This window comes from Talaromyces rugulosus, chromosome IV (assembly GCF_013368755.1).
Source record: "Talaromyces rugulosus chromosome IV, complete sequence".
NCBI lineage: Eukaryota > Fungi > Ascomycota > Eurotiomycetes > Eurotiales > Trichocomaceae > Talaromyces > Talaromyces rugulosus.
In genome coordinates, this window is record NC_049564.1 from 2,190,754 (window position 1) to 2,214,651 (window position 23,898).

Genomic DNA, 23,898 nt, shown 5'->3' on the forward strand with positions numbered 1-23,898 from the left:
GGAGAGTGAAAAGGGGCCATTGATAGTCTTCGCATAAAGCGTTTATGAGCATAACAAAAAAGTCCTAATACTTTCAGCCCTATCCATATTACTGTACACTAGAATCAAAGCTATCCCACCGTATGGCATGCTTAATTTCAGCCCCCTCCAAGAATTCTTTGATCCGGCCAAATTCCTTGAAACCGTCCGATTCAGCAATCTTGAAATGGTCCTCGACTGTGGTCCATCCACTGAAAAGAACAAACTCGTCTTTTCCTTCATCTGTACAGTCCAATCGCCAACCTCCTTCGAGAGATCTAGGTGCAACGTATTCTTCTAAGTGATGCTTTGTCTCGGAAAACGCCTGTTCATATCCGGATTTTTTGGGGCTGGGGATGAAGTAACGGCTAATAGCCAATACCGGTGCATCGATCGGAATTTTACTGGCCGTTGAAGAAATGTCGATATGCTGTAGCCAAACAGCTTCGACCGCATCAGCAAGGGAGCCGAGAATTTCCTGATTGGCTCTCGACGGAATCCAGTCTTCCATGTGCGCAGCGACCGAGGCCCAACCGCCTAAGATATAGATGTAAGACGCATCCTCGACTTGACTGAAAAGATACGCCGGATAACTGGCATACGATATCTGTGCCGCAATGCCCTCACGCAGCTTGGAATGCACAGCGGAGTTGGAAGCGGCGTCGATCCCTTCGCCGTTTCTGAGATGCAGTAGAGCGAGCTCGGTGACCATTTTCTTTGCTCTTAATTTTTTTCTCTTTTTATCTCTCTTGCCAACAAGAATTTCTAAGAAGGAGGGAAGATCGGGTATGGCCTAATTTATCCTGCAATTCAAGTCTGCGCAAGCAGCGGCTGCCTAGATGTATGCACTAAAAGGTGTGGAGATTTTACTCGAGCACGATGATTTAAAATGTTTAAAAAAAATAGCCTCAAAATACGTAACATATGAAAGGAGTCTAAATCTGAAAAAAAAAAGGAATCGGAGAAGACAGTCCAGCTGACCATTTTCCTTTTTGAGCAATGCCGGACTTAGCTGGACTTAACAAGGCGCAAATCCGGGCGGGAATGTCCCGATATGTACGAAAGAAGCAAAATCTATCAATATTGGAGGTTTGGGCATTACGTTTAAAGTCAACTTGTTGTAAGAGTCGCAGAACAGTCAATATCGATAGTATACGTTCGGAAACACATATTGCAAAATCAATGGCGACTACCTCAATATGATGTATGGCCCACGCCTCTCTTAACTGCGTTTCCAGTGACAGAAGCACCTAGTAGGCCAGGAAATTTGGGGTAAAATATAGTTAATAAACATTAGCGCAAAGTGTTGGGGCAATCTTCATCCATCCAGACTTTTTCTTTGAGGTTGTGTCTCTCTAGGTATTCATATAATCCTTGATATGTGACACCAGGCTCGACGAGGGCAAAATCATCATCTGTATTAAACTATAGTGTTTTGTTCATGTGCTTTCCTAGCTCCAAGAAAACTCTTTCTGCCACAAGGGGAGCAGGTCCCCAATATCCAGTTTCCACCGATAGAGAACGGTTACACAAGTACCTCGAACTCGTTAAAAAGTCATATAATTTCTTGCATCTCAGGTACTTTTAGTGGCTAGGTAGTATTAGGACGCATGAAATATCTCTTGTGGATCAGGTGGTGCATGTCATGAGTCTTGTTTGGTTGTTTGTAAGTGATTTCGACAAGATCGTCTTCAGCCTCTATCACGCGGACATTGTCCGCTCCCCAGACTTTGCAACAGAGTTTGATGATCTCAGAAAAGTGCTCAGAGATAGTTCCTGGAGGTAGAACAAGAGGGTCGTCCTTTTCCCTGTTGGTATTGTTGTTGGGGACCCTAAGCAGCCCTTGGCAATCGTTTGATGGAGGCTTGGTTATGCTTGTACGAAACATGCGATGAAAACAGGCTCCAAAGCTAGATATAGCAAAATAGACTCAAGATAAGTCATTAAATTTGGACTTTAAATATATGGCTTTGAATCTAGGAACTATAAACCCGTTTAAATACTTGCGGAGTGTAGATAGATTTGACACATTTCCGTAGTTAATAACCTGTAACAACAATCGGATCTTCTGGTGAAAACATGGGCGGTTCCACCAAAGTTCAGATATCGCCATTTGACATCGTTCAAAAGGACCTTAGATTGATAAGATCTACCAATGCTTCGCCGTTTTGTTATTATCCTCCCCCGTAACTCATTCAGACCAACCATGATAAGTTTGCTTTGGCAGAATGCGTTACGCATAAGAACCAAACACAGAACGCCCTGGAAAATGTTTCGGCGAGCAAGGCAGTAAAGGCTGCCATTTATCGACAAGAGTGATAAATAGTATGTCCTTATTACAAGATAAAAATTATAACCAACATCAGGATGAATCTGATTTTCTCGTAAGCAATTTAGAGTTTCATCTTGAACGCCCTAATCTAGAAATTGCCTAGGCCTTTAATTATTACCACATTGGGTATAGATTACGAGAATGTAGTGAGTGGGGTGCTCCTTTTTCCCGTTTCTTTATCACCACGAGCAGAATTATCCCAGTTGAAAAGCTTGCATGTTTAGACGAAATGTTATTAACTGGCACACATCATTATGACAGGCTCGGGTTTACGGAGGAGCCATGCAAAGTCTCATCACGGCTGCGCCCAATGTAAAAAAAGAAAGATCAAGGTAGGACTAGTCCATCGTATAATCATCCCATAAGTGTCCAACCTCAACTGGATGTATCCTATCTCAACTAATGTGAAACTAGTGCGACGAACAACTAGATTCATGTGGCCCTTGTGTTAAACGAGGGATAAAATGCGAATTCCAAGACGCTTTTGCCGTCTCTACTATGGCTAGCATGGCTACTTTGGCTTCTCTTCCAGCTTCACAATTAACTATCAAGTTTGATCGACGGTCCGCTGGGGCTGCTATAGACTATAAGGCCAAAAAATGCTGTCCAAATAGACGCCATCAACGCAGTTCCAAGCCAAGACTTCCCGAAGAGGTTCAGCAAGATTGTGGTGATTTTATCCATCCCACAGTGCCAGTGCCGCCAATCAATATTTTTCACCTAAACGCTCACCCCTATCTTGGTCGCAACGAGAGAAACCTCCTACACCACTATTTTACGAGCACTTCGAACACAGTAGTACTGCAAGGTCCGATGGAACGGCATTGGATCGACTTGGTTCCGGCGTGCGTCCAGTCCCACGATTATGTTGTGTATGGGTTGCTATGCGTGTCAGCACTTCACCTTGCGTCTTTGCATTTTTCTTCATCTGGGGACCGATCAATGTGTAATAAATACCACAACATGGCTGTCGAAGAAATGTGTAAGGGAATGTCGAAGTTTCGCCTTAGCGAAAAAGATTTGCATGCTGGGAACATGAACCCAGTCTTCACGTTTTCGGGTCTGAGCTTGATTTGCGAGCTGGCACTCATGGCCGATATCGTTTACGGAGAGCAAAATGGCAAACAACACGAAGTTGACCGGTTTGTGCAAATGGCACTGCTCATTCGTAATGTGAGCGGCTTATGGCATACCTTCCCAATATCATTTTTTTGGAAAATGAACAAGGAAGAAGCGAAGTTTCATGAGATAATTAGAGCTAGTACTGCTACTGACGTAGAGGAAGAGTTTGAACGAGAAGTTTGTCAGATCAGAGAATCAGGCGATATCCCCGAGGTTTCCTCAGTCATGAGCCGGCTGCACGACCTAAACAGTATTATCACGGCTACTGATTCCCTCCTGGAGAGAGATTTATACACCCAAGCCATTAACGCTCTTCATGTGATATTTTACCTTGCCGCAACGAGCCCGCACGACTGGGCTATAGTTTTGCGTTGGATGAATAAATCAGCGTCGTATATGCACCTGTTGCAGGCACGAAAACCGTTTGCATTGGTTATATTGGGCCATTATTGTGTTTTGTTACATCATGGGCCAGGGAAAAGGCTGTGGTGGATGAGGAATTGGGGTCAGTCGATGCTGTATGCAATATATGACCTGTTGGATGACACATGGAGAGCCCATTTGGCGTGGGCGATGGACGTGATCCAACCCGGGCGAACGTCGCCGTTAATTATATAATCTTTACATAGGTATATCCATAAAAGACCGTTTATAATTACTTGTATAATTAAATTTCTCTCAAGAAATATATTCTCCGTGTCAAAGATTCAAAGCGTATTAACAGGCCATCGGTTCCCTTATCAATTTGATACATTTTGACTGCTCGAGATAATCTTCCCTAGTAGCGAGACCAAGCCAGTGTCATCGCATTTCTCTTTCTGCGCCTTTACATGAGCCTGGTCAGTTTCGTCACGTTTCGCAAAATTGAAACCAACGGTCGGCACGACACAGTTATACTGAGCGTCTGCTGCACGTAGGGCACATATTGTTTGGTTTTTGCACGACGAATCGGTGCAATTCGATACATCATAGCCTCGAGTCTGGCGAGCCCAGTACCCCTGGAAGGAGGTGTCATCGGTCTCGAAAACGGTGGTGACATTGTGCCAGAACGCAGGGGTCAATTCAGCAGATGAGTCGGTGACTGCAGGTGACAACAGGGTGCCGTATGTTTCCTTGGCAGAATAGTATTTTGCCCATGTTGGTCCATTTTGGTAGTCAGGATCACTGATATTGGCGATGTAGACGGTGAAGTCGAGTACCCCAAAGGTCACCGGGTCGATATCATATACGCGGTATGCTGGTGGACCAGAAGTTGGAGTCAGAGAAGGCATGATGTATCCGATTGCCGTTGCTGTATCGGAGTTTTGGTTAGAGTAGTCAGAATAGGAAATTTGAAACTGGTCGGTATGGGTGTGCCCAAAGAACAGAGCAGCAATTGTTGCATCATATCGCTGAACAATCTGATCGAAATAGTGAGAATAATCGTGGAAATGATCAGACGAGCCCGTGGGAACATGCGCAATGAGCCAGACGCGCTGGCCCGCACTTTCTGCTGCCTGGAGCTCGTCGATCAACCAGGCCAGTTGTCCATCTGGGTCGTAGGGCATGGGGTCAAGGAAGGCGTAAAAGTTGTCAACATAATAGAAGATACTATTGTAGGAGATGACTTTGAGGTCTATTCCGTGGCTACCAGCGAAAACAGATGAGTAAGACCCATAGTTCTCAGCAACCGACATGATGGACGAGTCTCCGCTAAGAGTAGTGAAATTGGTGGCCAGTGCCTGGTATGTCCAGTTGGCGCTATATTTGCTGGGCACCTGGGATGTCGGCAGATCATTTAATGGTGCTGTGTCGTGGTTTCCGATAGCTGCGTAGACAGTACCAACTTCTGCCATCAAATTATACGTCGCATTCAGATCAGTAAGTACTTCATCTTCATCGACAATCCAGACATCGTGGGCGACAACATCGCCAGTGTAAATGGAGAAGGCGGGAGCAGGACTTAGACTCTTGATAGAGTCAAACATGCTCTCCTCCAAACTAAGCGGTGTATCACATTTAGTGTTTCCATATGGGCCGCACGGAGTTGTCGTATTTCCAGGTGCATCGGAAGAATCGAATGAACGACAGCAGATTGGCTTTGTGCAGTTCCAGTTTGAGCCCGTCTCATAGGACAGATCAACGTGCGTGTCACTGAAGTGGACGACCTGAATTGGAGCTTGCCCACTTGATGACGGGCGCGTACTATGTTCTGGTTTGGTAGAAGGGAATGTGAGGGTGTAGTTTCGAACGTCAGGATAGGAGCAGAGGCCAAAGGCGCTGGCGCAGAGAGCGTCTGATGTTTCTGACCCAAGAGATAGTTGGGACAAGATGTATTGCAGCACGGGGCCTTCACGGGAGATGATGCCTTCGCAGACATCGTCGTCTTCCGCCTTTTATTTTAATGGTAATTAGAGACTATGGTATATTTCCAAGTTCAATGGTCTGAATGAGACTCACTCCACTAAGTTTACACACTTCGGTCAGAGTATCGACCAAGACGGTTGTTCCCAGATCAGAAAGACCTTTCAGGGCTGCTAGTATAACCTGACATGACACCAACGTTATTTGATTAGCAACCACCACATGAAATTGACCAAGCAGAGATATACCTGGCACCCTGTGCAAGTAGCTGCTTCCTTGATATCATCCCAGATCTCCGACGCCAAATCGCGGTTGACGAGAGCCGAGCTAGAAGCCTGGGCACCTATGGCCAGGCCCGAAACGACCGCGTTCGAAATGAGTGTGTGTCTCATATTATTGGGGTAAAGCTTCGCTACTTGATTTGACCAGGATTTTGAGGACCTTGGTGAGCAGTAGAATTTAAAGTAACCAGCAGCTATTTAAAGCGGCGGCGATCGTGCACGTTGAGCACTGATGGGATCATATGCTTGTGATGTAACTAACTAGCTAGTATTATGATTTAGTCTAATGCCAGTGCTAAAAGGCGCACGCGGACTTGAGAAGCCGAAATTAGTCAATCCACAGGGAACTGCCGCATGGCTAAACTATTGGCAACGACGTAAAGTCAAATAAAGCTTGGTAGGCTAGTGCTGTAACAGTAACTCGACCGATTACGTGGACACTGGTGAAGCTGTCAGGGATGGCCTATTGTGCACCTGTAGTTGGCGGGTTGTTTTCATGTTGGATTTATTTTGATCGGATTCAATTATGCTTGTGGATTAATTATTTCGACTTCTACACATGGAGGGAAATGCAACAGTTAATGGAATGAAGGCCTTGCTAAGCGTACAATTTCCTCAGTCGAAATAATACCACATAAATCGGCCAAGAATTCCCCAGGGCAGTTACCCCTCATTTATTAGTCTTGTTTTAGAAGGTGATTGGTTCTAGCTACTGTTTGTTCTGTAGCGGCTTTTCTTCCTCAACTGACCTTCCTGAAGTAGATACAAGACACCGACCAATAAACGCAAACAAGCCTCTCGCTCAGTGAGTAACAATGGTTTAGTACAATTATAAAATAAATAGTGGAAAGATGGCAATGGCATCAAAAACAATAAGCATGGAAGAGTTTGCCTGGTAGATCGGCGGATAGCCAAATAGTTCCGAGATAGCATCGATAATAAGCCCACGGTATATGAGGACACTTTCCAGTAATGTAAAATTAGGACACAATCAAGGAAATGGCGGAAACTACCATTGAACTACCCAATGAGCTTATAGCAACCGGTCGGGGAAAATGGAGAAGACACTAGCGTGTACGAGAGCTAACACGCTCTGAGAACAGTCATACGTCTATCGACAGGGAGTATAATCAATAACACTATGCCGATTCATTCTTAGGTACAACAAGTCTTATCGGAAAAGTTCTTTGTTGTGACTTGTGTTCCGGGCATGCTTATCGATTATAGTGTCGCTCTGAAACGCACTCAAGCAAACAGTATGGCCTCCAATACGGCACCTACGCGTTAGGAGATGCCGCTATTTTTTATGGAAAGACTTTCGCCAGTTGTTTTCATTTACCGGCCAGAGGAGACGGGACTTTCAAAAAGCAGCCCCTCATCTCCGAAACTAATAATCGTCGCCTCGTGGACAGACGCGAGAGATGAGCACATCGCCAAGTACGTCGTCAATTACGAGGCACTATACCATAATGCACACTAATGCACAAATACTACTTGTCAAGAGCACCTCAAAGATGTTTTTTAAACCCCGCAATATTGTCAACGCCGTCCATCCGGCAATCTCGGTCATTAAAGCCGCTCTAACAACACTAGCATCGTCATCTCCGGAGTTACTTATCCACATCTTTTCCAACGGCGGATCTTAAAGCATTGCGGATTTATATGGCGCGTACGCTTTATCAGCCGTGGAAGGCGACAATCCCATTCAACCACCACACGTCACCATTTTCGACTCCTCTCCATCCGTATATAGCTTTGATGGATATGTTGTTTTTCTAAGTCTGGGCCTGTTCTCCCTCCAGGAGGTCTTTGCGGCGCCGCTTATATACTTGGTGAGCTGCTCATTGCCGTTCATGGTTGCTACTGGGATGACGATGGACTGGCCGTCGGTTTGGGGCAAGGCCCATAATGATACAAAGCGCCAAGTCGAGTTGCGCCGAACGTATATTTACAGTAAGACCGACGGTCTGGTTAACTACAAGGATGTCGAAAGCCACGCAAACGAAGCCAAATCAAATGGATTTTATGTTCGAATGGAAAAGTTCGAAGGTTCTGCCTATGTGTCACATATGAGGAAAGATGAGAACAAATATTGGGAGGCTGTGAGAAGTACTGGGAAGGCAATTAAACCACAACTCATTTTTTGGGCAATAAAAGAGATCTCAAGGCGTGCGTTTGTCTCACCTATAACAGTGATCAAAGCACGCTAAATATTTGTGTTGCACTGTCGCATAAATTCAAAAGCAAAATCACCCCCTACTCAAACAGTTTTCTCCACATGGGTTGAATCGGCCTTTTCATCTTCCAATTTGGCTGCATAACTGGCTTGATGGGTAAATTCTGTGTATCATTGCATTAGTGCGGTCACAACCTAGGAAAAGGGACAGACGCCTACGGTCAACTTTGGTATGTTTGAACTTCCTTGCATGCACACGATTGTCGAAAAGAATGTCAATTTCACCAAAGGTGCGGTCTTTGGTCTCGGGGAGCCGAAACCAACACCAGATATTGCACAAAAGGTTGGTCCCAGCGTAGAACAGACCGGCTTTGGCACCCCAGTTCCATGCTTGTTTCAATGTTAGAGCCTGAAGGCATATGCTGCAGATATCCAAGACAGTAGAGACTTACCCTCAGCGGATATCATGCGCGGCGTGACCGAGTTGCTGAATATTTGGGTAAGGTTATAGACAAAACGACCAATGACGATAGTCTTATACCTCAATCTACCGGATGGAGTTTCGGCGACGATAGGATAACATGTCGGACCGACGGTGATCATATTGCATAGAGTGGAAATAACTAGCAGAATACCGATAGCAAGTTGTGAATCCTTACCATGTCCCCAGCCGAGACCACCGATTGTAACCAAGCAGAAGAACATAAATGCTAGACCGCCCATGTATATGGTTGCGCGACCTAGATACGGAAATAGCATCCAGCAGATTATACCCCCAATAATGTAACACGACGACAGGGATATATTTACGTCAAAAGCTTGGATCTCGCTAAAGCCAGCCGCTTCGAGGAAGGTAACTGAATAGCCTAGAATGGCGTTTCCAGATAATATCTGGGCGGCCCAGATTACGCAGTTCTGTATTGAATTTAGCATAGCAAATATGGAAAGGCAAGAATGGAAACTCACGATCTCTGTCCGTCTTAAATTAGTTCCTTGGAAACACTCAAAAAAACTTGCATTTTCTGTCTCTGCCATCTCCAACTGGGTTGTGTGTCGGATATACGCCAATGTGGCATCAACTTCTCTTTGACGGTCTGGCGAATCCTGACGCAGGCGACTCAAATCCTTTCTCGCTTGATCGATTTTCCCACGTCGTATAGAATTCCATGGAGACTCCGGGGCAAAGTAGGCACCGACCAGCAGAGGAAGCGGCCAAATCCACTGCAACGCAAATGGGAGTCTCCATCCTAAGTCTCCTTGTACGTTTGCTACTGCTCGAACAACGCCGGATGATAAGAGGATACCAGCGCCCCAACACATGCACACATACGCGGTTACATACGGTCTTAAAATGGTCGGCACAACTTCACAGGCGTAGGTGGTAGAAAGAGTCTATATTCCGAAGTTAGGAAGTTCATTCATGGTTTATACTGAATTATGCTTACCTGAAAAACACCCCACGAGATTCCGCACATCGCTTCGCCCCATGCTAGGATGGGCAAAGACGGAGCGAAAAAGGGGATGAAGATCATAACGGCCATCCAACCCAGAAAGAACATCATCGTAGGCCGACAGCCAAATTTATCCTGGGCATATGCATTGGCAAGTAATCCGACCAACTGGCCGACGACGGACGAGTTAGACAATCCAGACTGCCATGCGGCCGAAATAATATGTTTTCCGGTCTCGGGATAGTAGACACCGAAGCGATTCTGGAACTGGGTTTGACCATAAAAGGAGGTGATCTAGTGTAATATCAATAACTATGGTTGTTAACGATGGCAGATAAGAAAGGGACGTACAATGACGACGTCGTATCCTTCCATGATCAGACTCGTCGACAGAAACATCGCCCAGAAAACAGCCTTGGGATACTTTTTCAGGGCTTGACGCACAGTTAACTGACGATCTGCGGCATCGCTTTGCTGGGCATGATGGATGAGCTCCACAGATTCGGGGTCGTCCAAGGCGAACTTTTTCAGTTCATTGTCCGTCAGGCCGACTGTATGCGTGGCCATTATGGATAAAGGCTTGCAAATTGTTGGTGAACGGAAAGAGGTGACTCGTTCTATCGAATTTCCTGTGGAAAAATTATACAGAGATACGAGGGTGGGGTTCCACTTAAATCATGGAGCTCTGTTTGCTGGTAAGCATTATGGAACATGGTGAATCACAATATGGTTTCTTGCTCCGCCGGGGTTTATCTACGGAGGTTTCAACAATACTGGAACGACGTCTGGAGAACGCCAGCCCGCCTATCTTGATATTTATCTCGCTTAGTTGTACTTGATTTCTTGCTCAGTCTGATTTGTAGTTGTTGATTATTTTCTATCCCCTATTAACAGCCTATGTTCTAGCATCTATCCAGTTAGTAAACGTAGGACCCCAAGGCAAGAAAACCGATAACACGACACAGGCGCTACCCCGGATTTTCCACCGACATGCGGAGCCGTTGTGGGGAGTCGGCCAGGAGACTAGCCCTTTATTATTTACTTTACATCATGCTTCAAAATGACAGAGGCTTAGGGACAGTGGGGCTCTAACATTTATCTTCCACTGATCAGGCTGGCAAGCACGATGGGCTGAAGGACACAAAGGTCAGGTTGTAATAAACAGAAATCATTGTGCCTTTTCACAAAAACGTCTACAATAATTTCCATCATGTTCCGCTGGCTAATTTTGCTTTTGCCCAACGAATGACCGGCTAGCTGCTGTGGGTATTTCCGCGGTTGTCTGTTGAGAACAGCAATTTTCCGGTGGGCTGCTAGTACAACCCTAAATAACCCTAACCCTAACAACTTTGGAAAGTCCACGCGTGGAAAGATGGCCGGCGTGTATCAAATAATAATGCATGAAGAATTAAATGATTTCTAATTTGTCATTTTAAACTACTTACGCCGACGCCGTTACCCTTTAGTGCTAATTCAACTACAACAATTGGCACTATTGACACTACTACTGCACGTATAATATCGGAAACAAAATAAAATTGACTAGTCTAATAATATTAAAAAGAAAAATAAGAGGCCGAGGCTAATAAAAAAGAGTGGAAGCGGATCGGTATGATCCGCCAATATGAGAATCACAACATGCAACCCCTGCTAATTAAACTGCTCTACAGTAAATGTAGGGTAACTTGGATCTGGAGTGAGTACAATACACGAGATGCCCTTTATGAGGTATTCAGATTTGTCCCACCTGTCCTCATGAACACATAGTTTTGTCGTGTCTTTTATGGCTTTGGCGCGATCCGCACCTCGTTTTGCGCCTTCCTCACTTAGATGTTTGGGGTGGCAACACAAAACCCCGGCATTCTTGTCGGTAGGACTCGTAGAGGAGAAGCAGAATCTCGTGAGCTTCCGGAGTGTCTTTATTATCTCATCGATTGTCCATTCGATTGGAATTCGGAAGACACAGGAATTTTCTCCTGCTATGAAAAAAACCACATCATCAAGTGTGGTCATTTCCCTTATCAGATATCCATCCATGCAGCAATGAGATGTTTCCATCGGTGCAGCTTCGTCTTTGAGTGAAACTGGGATATACTCCCCACGGGAAATTCCACGCATACCTTTTTTATCATCTTCCTCTGATGGTAAAATGATATCGGTGTCTCTTTTTCCGTAGGTTAGAGTTTTAACAGAATCATCCATAAGTTTGGTATCATTGATTACCTTCCCTAGGCTTATCTTCAATGTGACGCCCCAGAACAACAATGCGATAAAATCATCGCTGTCCGGTTCATCCAAAGTGTTTTTTCGGGGGTTATTAACTATTTCTGGGTCATGCAGTATGATCTCAATTTTGTCTTCCTTCCGTTGCGTCGCTATGTGATGAAAGAAAGTATCCCAGTGAATGGCATTCACCTCCGAAGTTTTGCTTGTACGAACAATGATCATAGTATGCTCTTGGCCAGAATCAAGATATCTGTTTGCCTCCTCAAGAAATTTGTCCAGGTCGAACGTATCGTATTGCATGCTGGAAGATGTGCCCGGGATCATGCCGACTATTGCCCGTTTCTCGGACCAGATGGCAACATAGAACTTAGGTGGAACTTTGACGAATATTGTCAAGATGGCACGTTCTACTTTTCTATTTTCCAAATCAATTGTGCAAATGGGAGAGGATACCGAATGCATTATATATTGCAATTCGTCGCGAGGAAATTCAACAACACGAGAAGACGCCATTTTGAAATTTCCAGTGGAAATGGTTGGAGGAGAAAGGTTATAATAAAATGTGGCCTGTTGTTCAATGTTGAGCCGTATATATTCAAATATTGAGATTGCCGATGACTTCAAAATCACACTTTTTATCATGGTAAGGAAGAAAGAGGAAAAATCGTTTTCTGGGCAGAGGGGCTTCCTTTATAGCATTAGAGTATGATTCACAGTCATTTGACATCTATAGATACTTTAACTTATTATACCAGATCGATGCACTCCCCAGTAAATTAATATCGTTGTCTTGTCATTTACATCTAATCTGACTCATTTTATGACGTGTTACCGACTTTCTAGACAAGTCATTATTATTGTAAAATTGATGTCGAATTTTCAGATACTACATGTAAATTGATACTAAATTGCGAGACTTCAGATATGAATATAACATACCTTGAAACATCATAACGATTTGACAATAATAGGGAAACTTATAATATTCCATTTTCCGTTTCTAGTACTTATCAGCGCTACTCCTTACAAGAGTTAGGATCTCAAAGTGGATTAAAATACTATTAGGATGACCGAGACTCTATAGGGACCGAATTGACTCACCAAGTAATTGAATGGTGACTATGACCTCTGTCATATAATAAAGCGACATCGGTATACCGTGAAGTGGCTTTAAGTCCATGTAGTATAGATAAATTCGTACGTGTTGTTTTGATTGATATACACGTATATAGCTTATGATTTGCAACCCACTTGAACATGCAACTTTCCTTTTTGTCCAACAAAATTTACCAACAACTTGACATTGCCAGTGATATGAGTGCTCTGCTATGTCAGGGTGTTGGTTGGGTTGACTCACCACATGTGTACAGATGACTCCACCGCTTCCAGGGCGACATAAGCGTTATTTGCTACATGTAGAGTCAGGCCAAATTTTTGCCACCTGTCTTACAAAAATTCGCACGCATGATTAGGTAATTAAATTGCATGTATCAATGGTCATTTGAAACTCCTTTTTTAGGTATATAGCGGTTCGCGGAAATGTATTCTCAATATTAGTTGGCCGACTCAGTCACCTTTGAGGTGAAAAGTCCAGTAGGTCCTTAAAAAACCAGAGAAATTTCTGTCCTTGATGGCAAGTTCTCAGCGACTCAACCTTTGCAGAGTAACTCTTCCAATCCTCTGTCAAATCACTACGAAGACCGGGCCCTACCCCTCTGTCGGTTTCGCCAATGCTTAATTTCAATTTCAGTAAAATAAGTCTTGTTGCCGATGCCGCGACGCTGTGTAGAGGTATGCTCTCGTCATATAGTTTTAGATATTCGTCTTCGATCCGCTTTTTCATCATTTCTAGTGTATCTCGCTTCTCGGCTACGGACAGCTCAGGATAAGAGTTTTGGAGACAAAACTGATCGGAAAATATGAATTGACGAGAATAGAATGTAATTTCAATTCTGGCCAGCGTAAAAACCATTCCCGACGTTTGCTGCTGGTTGGCCGGAGGCGATCTCATGTTCGGGTCTAGTTCGCTGTCGTTCACGTTTGAAGGCACCTTTGTATTAAACGATTTGCCCAACGCACATGGGTCAGTTTTGTGGTCCTGCGCTGTCAGGGCATCGAGAGTCAGAATATTCCACCAAAGACGCCGGCGTATCTCGGTTTCAAATGGGTTTAGCCCAAGCGCATATCCGTCACGGTTAAGGTTCATTTTCAGGGCTATCCCGATTGCCAGGCCGACTTCCCTGTGGACATTTGGGCCATTGGAGTCTAGTCGACCACATATCTAGACGCGTCAGAGCTGCTAATTTGCTAATCAAGTTTCGTACTCAGCATACTAGGTACAAAGTTAATGACTGTAACACCATTACGTCACGTGTATGCAGGACGTCAATGGCAGCTAACGATAAATCCACGGTGTTCCGGCTTCTTTTATATGAATTAGCAGTATTCTGTTAGCCATGCGAGGTGAACAAACCTTGTCAGCAAGACGTCCTTGGTATTTCCCAGCTCGGCATCACACTCAGCCAGGGACATACTCATGATGGCTGCATAGGAGATCGCGTGTACCAAACACAGCGCATTAAGACTTGATGTTTCCCTACTTGCGGCTGCTTCCATAAAAGTCTTCTGGGCCGTCGGTGTATGAAAAAGTTTGATCAAAGGGTCCACTCTCTCCAGGTACCTCTGCCACAGCGAAAGGAGAATCATTAGAGGGAGGTCGAGAGTTAGTTCTGCCAATGATTCATCGAATATCATCCAGGGGTGGTTTTGGGTGTGTGTCGTAAGTTGTTCTCGTGTATCAGGTACAATGTCAGGCATCCCTTGATTGAAATCATCCTGACGTGGAAACTGCGAAGGTGGACGAGTTGCCAGCAATATGTCCTTGATTTCACCCACAGATTGCTCAAGCAGTTTCAACCTATCGTCAATTCCGTCTATTCTCTCTTGTAAAATAGGATTTCCGGCGCCTTCGTTGCCTGTCGAAACCGAGGCCGAGACCTGGGGATAGGCACATTGTATTTTTACTTTGAGGCAGTACGAGCATGGGTGGGAACGGTCGCAGGCAATCTTCCGACGGCGACACTCGAGACATGACCTGCCAGGAGCTACTCGTCGCTGCGGACCAGCAGTTTCAGGCATATCCTTTTTTCTTTTTTTTCTTTTTTTAATTTCTGAGGTGAATAATGTTGGAGGTTGAGGTCTTGAAGATCACAAAAGGGAAGGAGGTGGGGCGATTGGCTGGAGCGGAGGTCTCCCCGGGCTGTTAAAGCAGAGAATCGGCTCAAAAGATGGCATATACTGAGGAAAAAATGGCCGTTTTGATGTTCGATCACTTCTAACATTCAATATACGTTATTATTATCATTTTTTGGAATTTTTCTTCCCTTCTTGTATTGCATAATTGCTGGCGATTTGTCATAATCTCAGCGGAGGGCCGCCGTCATGCCGCTCTGGCCAATCAGAGGCGAATAATCGATTACTAACACGCCTACTACCAACATTACTATGAAGTAGTTGCTATACACAATTGCAAGAAAGAGGCGAGCAAGGCTGCAGTATATTCATGATAAAGCCATCCGATGGTCTGTTTTGATTTTGTTTATTCTCGGTACCACCATTGATACATATGTAATCAAAATTGTCATCTCCATTCTCAAATATATATATCCAACTATTTTACAAACTTCACATCAATGGCATCCTTTTAAGATTGATATCGTGATCATTGGCGTACGTAAAGTTTATGACGCCTCTAGGAATCCTACCTAACAAGTGAATAATGATACAGGCCAGTGGCAACATCGGAAAATCATCTCCGATGGCCTTGTCCGCGCCCACAAATTCAAACTTACAGCTGTATCGCGCTCGTCAAGCGAAGCAGCCTTCCCTGCTGGAGTAAAAGTCCACAAGTCCGACTTCTCCTAGGCAGAACTTGTGTCTGCCTTCACGGGCCAGGATGTAGTCATTCTGTTGTGGGGTTGGGTGGATTTGGCGACAGAAGAAGCTCGTCGATGCCGCTGTTAGCGCTGGTGTGAAGCGGTTTCTCGCATCCGAGTTTTCTTTAAACACCCTGAGTCCTGCTTTTCGCCAGCTATTGCCATTGATTCAGCAGAAGAAGTAAGTGCTTGAGTACTTGAAGACGAAAGAGTCGTCTGGGTTGACATGGACGGGAGTGTGGACGTCGATGTTGTTCGGCTGGGTGAGTCACTGAGTTTAAACAACAAAGTTCGACAATTTAACACAAGAAAACAGGGCCTGGAGAATGGATTTCTCGGATTGACCTCGCCGCTCGTACAGCAACCATCTGGGACGACGGTAACAGCGTTTTCACCCTGACCAACGCCGAAAAACTCGGCCGTTCAGTGGTCGCTGTTCTTGAGCACCCAGAGGCAACTGCAAACAAAAATCTTTACGTGGCTTCGGTCGAAACATCGCAGAATGACATTCTCTCCGCCCTGGAGAAAACCACCGGCTCCAAGTGGACCGTGGCCAAGGCCACTACTGAGAAAGAGATCAGCGAGAGAGTGGAAAAATTGGGCAAGGGGGATTTCACTGGACCTTTGCCCTCGTGCGAGCGACTAGTTTTGGAAATACCCAAGGCATTCGCGCAATCTATGTGAAGGAGGAAGAGTTGGCAAACGAGTTGTTGGGATTGCAACTGGAGAGTGTTGAGTACACTGTTCGCGAGGTAGTCAAGTCTACCTGAAGTAGTAAGAATATTAGGCTAAACCCATAGCTTTAGGCACTAAGTAGTTAGAGAGAAATTCAAGAATGAAGTGTTGTTGTTGTTTTGATGTGCACAGATTCAACAAAATGCCAAGACCAATCAGGAAGCGGGTCCGCCCCTTGTCAATCGGATTTGGCGGAGCTTCTCGTTCTCTTCACAACCTCATTCGTCTTCACGATAGTAGAAATCGCCCTCGCTATGGCCTGACATATACTTACGTACCAACTCGAAATAATATCTCCATGGAGCAACCTCCTCCGCCGTATGCTGAGGCTGTCAAGTTCCAGATTCGCCGCAAGCCAATCGGAGCTGGCGGTGGCGATGTGAAGGGCCAACAGAGCTCTTCATCTATCACCACCACCAAGGCTCAAGCAGAAGCCCTGGAACAACAGATCATTGCTGCGCAGAATATACAGGCAGGTGATCTGACGCCAAATATATTAATACAAACATCATCCCTTCCCACGGGCAAGAATAACATCACAGATGCTGGGTTAGTGGCAAGTCCAGATGCAATTAGCTGCGCCTCAACTACGACAACACCAAACACAACCCTTTCTCCGGCGGGAGATACAGAGCAATCCCAATCTGGAGATTGGAGAACCATTGCAGCATCACATGCACAAAAGGCCTTGGGGGAAGCAAAGCATTTCCTAGGCGGATTAATCGCTCGTCCTAGCGTGAGCACCAAGCACTACAGTATATTGCGGCACTCTCATGGCATCGTCTTTTACCAGGGAAGCAACACCTTTCTCGCGATTTCCATATTCTCAGACGAGCCGTTGCCGGTCGATCGGACCATTTGGATGCAATGCAAGGGCTGGTCAGGGAAGACAGGAATGCGCGCCAAAGCCTTGTTTGGACTCAACGATAGCTGGCACAATGTCACCCCAAGTATAGCAATTCACCCGGACCAGGTGACTAGTGGTGATGAGCGAGCATGGCAAAGAGACATCAAACGGTTCAAGAAGAAGGCCGCGACTTCTAATCACGAGGGCCACCAGTTACGCCAAACTGCTATTATTCGCATTCCCGTGGAAGCTACAGATGGGTACTATCAATTCATCCTTTGCCGAGGCGAGAGTAAGAGGAAATCGTTATGCACTAGTCCTGTGTTCCGAGTTGTGTCGGCTTCGTCGGATCCATCGTCGCTACGCGGTGCTAGCCTGAGTACCTTGCCATTGGAATTGGGAGCGTGGGCAGGGAGCATGTATGCCCGGACTGCAGCTTCAACGGTGGTTGCTCCCTTGACCTCTCGGATACAGAGTGGGACACAGAAAGTAATGCCCTCTGTAAAAACCCAAACAGCTGTGCAAAAAGCATATTCAAATAGTGGCATTTCGGACCGAGTGACTTCGAACATGGTCGATGCTGGTGCTAGGTATGATAAAGCAAAGGGCCTGGAATATGCACAGCTCGATGCCAACGGGTTTGATATTGAGGCTGGGCCAGTGGAACCATACCCTGTAACATTCAACGCTAAAACTGATGTTGAGGCGAAACCGCCAGTCACTGACGCCACCGGGGTGCAGAAACTGCCCCTTATTGGCGTGCCGTCGCATATCTCACAGAGGTTACATGGTCACTATTTTGCCTGGTGCAAGGTGTATGCTGGAGAAATCGATGGCAAAGAAAAAAGTGCGCCCGCATGGCAGCAGTGTATAATTTCAGCTTCCACCGCGGTACCACAAGGAACAGTTACCAACGTAAGGTCATATAGCGCCTTCAAAGTCAAATGTTCTATTCGATTCGTCGAAGAAGTCGACACACCACCAACAACTCCCATGCAGGTCCGCATCATGGGGTTCATTCGACCAGAAGCTCCCTTAGCATCGACTATTCTTAATGAGTATAGTGCGGAAAGCGAAGACCGAATTGTCCTCGACGCATACGATTTGGAGTTTACCCATTCAGCATTGGATCACCCAGCATGGTATCCAGATCCATCGCCAGCAGTCTCGACTCAAAGGTCTGGCGACTCTATCAATGGAAAAGACTCCTCGCCACGAAGTTTCATGGACAAGGGCAAGGATAGTTATGCAAATGCTCGCTTGACTGGGCAGCGAATGGTCGGTCAAATACCGTTTCACCGGATCGGCATCAGAATGCAGACGGATGAGGTTAAAGACAAAAATGTTGCTATCAATGGATTTTACATCCCGCGATAATTTTGGATTCTTTCATGTTTCATATACCCTTGCGAGATACAGATAATTAATTGGATAATAACTGAGTATATATATATAAATCAAGCAACATGTGTCCCTGTGGGGAAACAGAAACTATCTCTCTGAGCTAACACGGCCAGCAATGTCAACACCGCAACCAGCACATCCACCTCCTCCGCATCAATAACAAGCACGCCGCCAGGGGTAAATTTCCCGTTGTCACTCTGATATCGTCCAATTTCGATCTTTTTCACGGAACCAACTCCCTTGTATAGACTGAGCACTCCGCCGCCGCCAGGGAAAAGAATTTTGTTAACATCCCAAGCATAGGTGACAGAATCCTGCACGAAGCTCTGACTGCGCCGAGTTGCATTGAGAGGACGAACCTTGATCGCGTGTGACGAGTGTAGAGAGTCGGCAGGAAAGGAAATATCAGTTGCCCCGTATGCTAGCAAGGGTGACGAGTATTCCGCTAATACAGAGGATCTATGGTATGTCCCATCCGCGTCGTCCAGCGGCCCGTCAACTTCATTATTTGTGTCTCCATCAACATGGCCGGGCTTCGTCGCAATCAGTTTCGAGTCGTTGTACCAGTGTGCTCGTGATAGGTTGAAAATCAGCGACGGGTTGGGCGAGGAGGATGACGACGACGCTTCGTTTGACGCATTAGCCGCAGCCTTTTTGGCCAGTTTCATAATTTCTTCGTTGAAACCGACATAATCGTCTGTGAACCAGTTCGTTTTGGTACGGTCGAATCGTGCTGTCAAGTCGAGAACAGGAGTGCTCTTCTTTCCCGGAGCCCAGATGCCGGTCTCGGGCAGATACAGAAGCTGGTTAAAGCGGACAAGGGTCTCGTCGTTGCGGGTATCTAGAGGGAGACTGAGGATAGGGGATATTTTTGTGGTAGTTTTTGTGGTAGTTTTTGTTGGTGCCATTCTGGGTCGTTTTGTGTTGCTTATGGAGGAGGATCTGGTGCTTGCCCGTTCCTGGAGATAAGCGTTAACTTTCGCCTCAAGAGGCTCTGATAGGACCTGGACAAACAATAGGAGGAAGGTCGACTTCTAGATTCAAAACGTCCTCCTATATCACCGTGGATAAGAATGTCTACAGACTCGACGACGTGATCAAAGCCATCAGCAACGCCGTGCGGGGTAGCGCAGTATTCCAATTGGTCAGACGAGTCGCGTTTATCTATCCGGGACTATCGGCGATAACGAACATTGTGATGAGGGCCAAAACCCTCATTGAGCAAGCATTCAAGAATGGGACAGGTGTTTGGAGGACGACTGTCCTGAAATTGTCCTGGCGGTTGCCTGGAGTCTTGGCAGGGACACAACAATACGGGGCAACCATCCTGCCCAAAGGCCAAGCTTCCACCATGTGGAGCTCCACGTGGTTTCCACCAACCCTAACTGAAGTAAATTCAAGCAGATCACTTGCTATTCTTGTTTTCGACAATAGATTGACATTTTAATAAATAGGGCTTTTCTCTTTGTGTAGTCTATAGAACGTATATCTGTGAATCCATTGAGGTTCTCGACATTACTATATTAGGTGCATGCTATTGTTCAATGCTTATTTGAGAACTTAATGTTGCACACCGTGGCTATGTACATCGTTACAACATCCTATTGCCAGCTTTATTCTGTTGTCTATTGAAAGGCAGTTGGCAGAAAGCTATGTGCCCACTTGATCCTGGCCTTTGTTTTTCCTTTCTCTTCCATCTCCACTCACTTTCCGGTCACTGCCTGGGAGACTTGACACGAAATTTCTGCCACCTCCTAGTACACACCAAACGCGCCTCTGCGGGAAAACTCAACCCCATCACTAGACGATGGACATACCATTCTATCAGAGTGTGACTGTCACAGTCCCCAACGTTCTGCCCGAGGTGACCACCGAGCGGCTCAGCCTCCGACCCGTCGAGCACGAAGACGTTTTTCATCTCTTTGTGGTTCGCCAGCAAGCCGAACTATTTAAGTATTGGCAAGTTACCTGTTTTGTACCCAATGCACTTGTCTGAAGGAAGCTAATAGATAGCTATAGCTATCCCTGGTTCCCTGACAAAAAAATCGAAGATACCATCGTCTTCTTAGAGGGTCGATTCTTCACCAATGGACCAGAACGCATCCGGGGTCGCTCTTTCTTTTACGTGTTGAGAATCAAACCGACCGGTTCTAACCCCAACGCCAGTCCAGTTATTGGTTGGGTCTCGCTGCTCAGTATCGCCCCAGTACCAGAGCTCTTTTGCGCAATTCATCCAAGATGCTCTAGACTTCGCTTCATGACGGAGGCGGTGAAAGCGGTTCTCAACGTCTGGTGGAGCTTTCCTCGGATGAAAAACGAATGGAGATTGCACGTGGACGAGCCAGAATACGTCTACGCTGCTTGTATCACCCATAACATTGCTGGTGAGAAGCTGCTGAAAAAGTGCGGGTTCGAGAAATACAGCTCAGAGGAGACGGAGAGAAAGGGAGCGATGACATTTCGTATCGGCAAGGTGTTTCCAGTAACTCCAACTCGTCCAACTGGAGAGACAATTGAGAAACCTGTCTCGTTTGAAGGGATTTTATGAGGATGGTATTCCGCTGGAATTGTTGCACATGGTCTTTTCATCGGTGCTGCGTGTTTTGGCTACCCACATGGAAAGGCGTCTGGAAAGGATAATGGAGTTCTCAATGCATGGCATAGATTTATGATTTTTTACGTGCGTTTTATCAACTGTTTGCTTTTCTTTTTATGTCGTGTTCTCTCTCTATTGAAGATAATTTGGCTACACATCGAACGGTACTACACCCAGCGGTGTACAACGTCATAAACAGGTGATCCCAGTAATATGAAGCCAGTTCCTCTTCATTTCACTATCCAATAACGTAGCAAAAGTCTTGATGAGCTTAATCGATCGTCTGTCGCCATGTGACTTCCAAAGTCGTTGTAATTATAATTATAATTAGAGAAGCCCTCTCCTCAAGGGTATAAAAAAATTTTAAAGACAATATGTTAAACCTGTCTTGGTAGATCAATATATACAAGGTTCAAATGTTATATGATATATACAATAAATTTTCATGAAGTATGATCATCAGTTGACTCCACTTCACAGATTACGTCTGCTTAGGATTGGGAGGACAGGCAGTTCCCACACAACAGGTAACATGTCCGTCCTGGCAGTAACCATCGCTGTTAGCAAGAGAGTCAAAGGGGAATGTATAGGCCATGCCCTGGCAAGGCGCGAAAAATGGTGTAGCCGCGGTAGCGCTGGTATCTGGGCGGAGTGGGTTCACGCAGGCATTCTGGCCGTCGTTATCCTGAATACAATGTTAGTAATTCCAAATATTTATGTTTGAATCAAGACATACAGGGCAAGTATTTAGGGAGAAAAGATCGAGGTTGCATCCAGTGACCACGGCATCGTTGCATGAGCAGACAATTGGCACCGAGTAGCCGTCCCTGGTATCAAACATGTTAGTATCCAAGCCTGCTGCTTAAAATTGAATAAACGAGACACAGGTGACATACACATAACTGATATCGACATCCACAACGGCCACTGTTCCTCCCCAAGGAACGACAAAGTTTGCCTCAATCAAACTAACATCTCCGGTAGTCTGGTACTGAGCATCGTTAACAGCAATGTTGCCGATCCATCCAGTAGGTACCGCAAAAGAGGCAGTCTCGCCATCTGACATTGTTCCCGTACCAACATCACCGCTAACAGGTGTAGGTACACTGCTGGCAATCGAGTGAGATGTGGTGATAGGGCTGCCGTAAGAGTTGATGACAGTGATGGTCACAATATCTGGCGGATAGGCGCCCGTCGTGGTGGTGGTAGTATTGTCGCTGGCAGCAAACAAAGCCTTTGGAACTGCTGTAGGTATGCTCATAGCCCCGCCGATAGCTGTTCCTTTGACGGTGTCGATGTCATGGCCAACGACCGCTTTAGTGGGATATGCGCCGTTGAACTCCATCCGGGCGCCCGCCATTGGGACTGCCACAGCAGATGAGGCGACTGAAAGAAGAGAAAGAGCGGTGAACTTGTTCATTTTGGTATAATTATGACGGAGTTGGTCTTTTGATAAGTCTCCGAAAGAGCGTGTTGAATTATTGTGAAAAGGAGCGACAATGCACGATTCTAAAATGAGAGACAATACGTGAAACCGGAGAAACGTAAAATTGAAAGACGATTGATCTCTCCTTCGATACCTGATCTCTATATATGACTACTACAAGCAGCTTACTGACTGGGCTGAAATGATCGTAGCTAGTGTGATTGCTGACCATCTCGAGAGCCAATTCGGTTAATCATAAACCAAGGATTGCCTTTTACGTCTTTCCACTAAGTTTCTAGCTACGGATGTTCAGATGTATCTCGTAAGTGCAACATAACTCGTAACCCACTTAGCATTCCTGGATCGTGAAGCCGATGAGATCTACCAACTTTAAAATTATTAAACATGTTCTATAACAACTTCATTTTTCTAGGCGTTTCATTTAATTTAAAATACATCCTTAGGAAAACATTGTGTACAATTTACATCACTTAAAATGCTTTCCCTTCACCGCACCTACTTTCGGCCGGAACTAGATTTGACTCCTTCCATGGACAAAAGTTGACCTCTAGTCAGCGTTACAGCACCGCCATACAGCAGTCGTTGGTTTTCCTTAATTAAATTGAGGCTATTTTAGTGTCGAGGACTAGTTTTCATGGAAGTCTGTTCCCCGTTCATGGGGCCGAAATGACACTGGAGCACTTTTTTCTGGAATAATACGCGATGAATTAATTCTTCTTCGCTTGCAGAGGTTCTGTACCTACCAAGACGATTACTCACTATAAAACTCAGTGCGGCATATTCGCTATTATAAAGAATGTGAAGCTGGAAAGGAGGTAATGATTGTTAAAGTGGGCGTCAGCAATGGTTAGGGTTACTTCGGGCCTAGCTATGTAAAGTGTAAACACTTAGCATGGACTCGATGCTGACACGCTGGCGACTGAGATCGGTTAGTGATTCCGGCTATGCTAGATATGTGATCACTGATTGTGAACGGATTTGACTT

The 23,898-nt window shown here is 45.5% G+C and overlaps 9 protein-coding genes across 9 annotated transcripts; 2 read left to right on the forward strand and 7 right to left on the reverse strand.

Annotated features, from left to right (window-relative positions):
* Nucleotides 1–88: 88 nt before the first annotated feature.
* On the reverse strand, nt 89–730 carry TRUGW13939_07562 (uncharacterized protein; the record flags this gene model as incomplete). The annotated part of the gene is made up of 1 exon (XM_035490701.1): nt 89–730. One exon carries the CDS (start codon nt 728–730, stop codon nt 89–91), a length of 642 nt encoding a protein of 213 aa, XP_035346594.1.
* A 3,482-nt stretch (nt 731–4,212) lies between these two features.
* Nucleotides 4,213–6,207, reverse strand: TRUGW13939_07563 (uncharacterized protein; the record flags this gene model as incomplete). The annotated part of the gene is made up of 3 exons (XM_035490702.1): nt 4,213–5,844; nt 5,912–5,998; nt 6,064–6,207. The coding sequence occupies 3 exons, from the start codon at nt 6,205–6,207 to the stop codon at nt 4,213–4,215; spliced, it is 1,863 nt and encodes a 620-aa protein (XP_035346595.1).
* Nucleotides 6,208–8,356: 2,149 nt separating this feature from the next.
* TRUGW13939_07564 (uncharacterized protein) lies at nt 8,357–10,290 on the reverse strand (the record flags this gene model as incomplete). The annotated part of the gene is made up of 6 exons (XM_035490703.1): nt 8,357–8,436; nt 8,492–8,662; nt 8,725–9,187; nt 9,239–9,664; nt 9,718–10,017; nt 10,075–10,290. The coding sequence occupies 6 exons, from the start codon at nt 10,288–10,290 to the stop codon at nt 8,357–8,359; spliced, it is 1,656 nt and encodes a 551-aa protein (XP_035346596.1).
* A 1,083-nt stretch (nt 10,291–11,373) lies between these two features.
* TRUGW13939_07565 (uncharacterized protein) lies at nt 11,374–12,462 on the reverse strand (the record flags this gene model as incomplete). Its single annotated transcript, XM_035490704.1, has 1 exon — nt 11,374–12,462. The coding sequence occupies one exon, from the start codon at nt 12,460–12,462 to the stop codon at nt 11,374–11,376; it is 1,089 nt and encodes a 362-aa protein (XP_035346597.1).
* Nucleotides 12,463–13,519: 1,057 nt separating this feature from the next.
* TRUGW13939_07566 (uncharacterized protein) lies at nt 13,520–15,087 on the reverse strand (the record flags this gene model as incomplete). The annotated part of the gene is made up of 3 exons (XM_035490705.1): nt 13,520–14,230; nt 14,283–14,373; nt 14,423–15,087. 3 exons carry the CDS (start codon nt 15,085–15,087, stop codon nt 13,520–13,522), a joined length of 1,467 nt encoding a protein of 488 aa, XP_035346598.1.
* A 1,023-nt stretch (nt 15,088–16,110) lies between these two features.
* On the forward strand, nt 16,111–18,843 carry TRUGW13939_07567 (uncharacterized protein; the record flags this gene model as incomplete). The annotated part of the gene is made up of 3 exons (XM_035490706.1): nt 16,111–16,147; nt 16,201–16,516; nt 16,752–18,843. 3 exons carry the CDS (start codon nt 16,111–16,113, stop codon nt 18,841–18,843), a joined length of 2,445 nt encoding a protein of 814 aa, XP_035346599.1.
* An 80-nt stretch (nt 18,844–18,923) lies between these two features.
* Nucleotides 18,924–19,778, reverse strand: TRUGW13939_07568 (uncharacterized protein; the record flags this gene model as incomplete). Its single annotated transcript, XM_035490707.1, has 1 exon — nt 18,924–19,778. One exon carries the CDS (start codon nt 19,776–19,778, stop codon nt 18,924–18,926), a length of 855 nt encoding a protein of 284 aa, XP_035346600.1.
* Nucleotides 19,779–20,677: 899 nt separating this feature from the next.
* On the forward strand, nt 20,678–21,418 carry TRUGW13939_07569 (uncharacterized protein; the record flags this gene model as incomplete). The annotated part of the gene is made up of 2 exons (XM_035490708.1): nt 20,678–20,823; nt 20,890–21,418. The coding sequence occupies 2 exons, from the start codon at nt 20,678–20,680 to the stop codon at nt 21,416–21,418; spliced, it is 675 nt and encodes a 224-aa protein (XP_035346601.1).
* A 529-nt stretch (nt 21,419–21,947) lies between these two features.
* TRUGW13939_07570 (uncharacterized protein) lies at nt 21,948–22,886 on the reverse strand (the record flags this gene model as incomplete). The annotated part of the gene is made up of 3 exons (XM_035490709.1): nt 21,948–22,151; nt 22,203–22,293; nt 22,363–22,886. The coding sequence occupies 3 exons, from the start codon at nt 22,884–22,886 to the stop codon at nt 21,948–21,950; spliced, it is 819 nt and encodes a 272-aa protein (XP_035346602.1).
* Nucleotides 22,887–23,898: the final 1,012 nt, after the last annotated feature.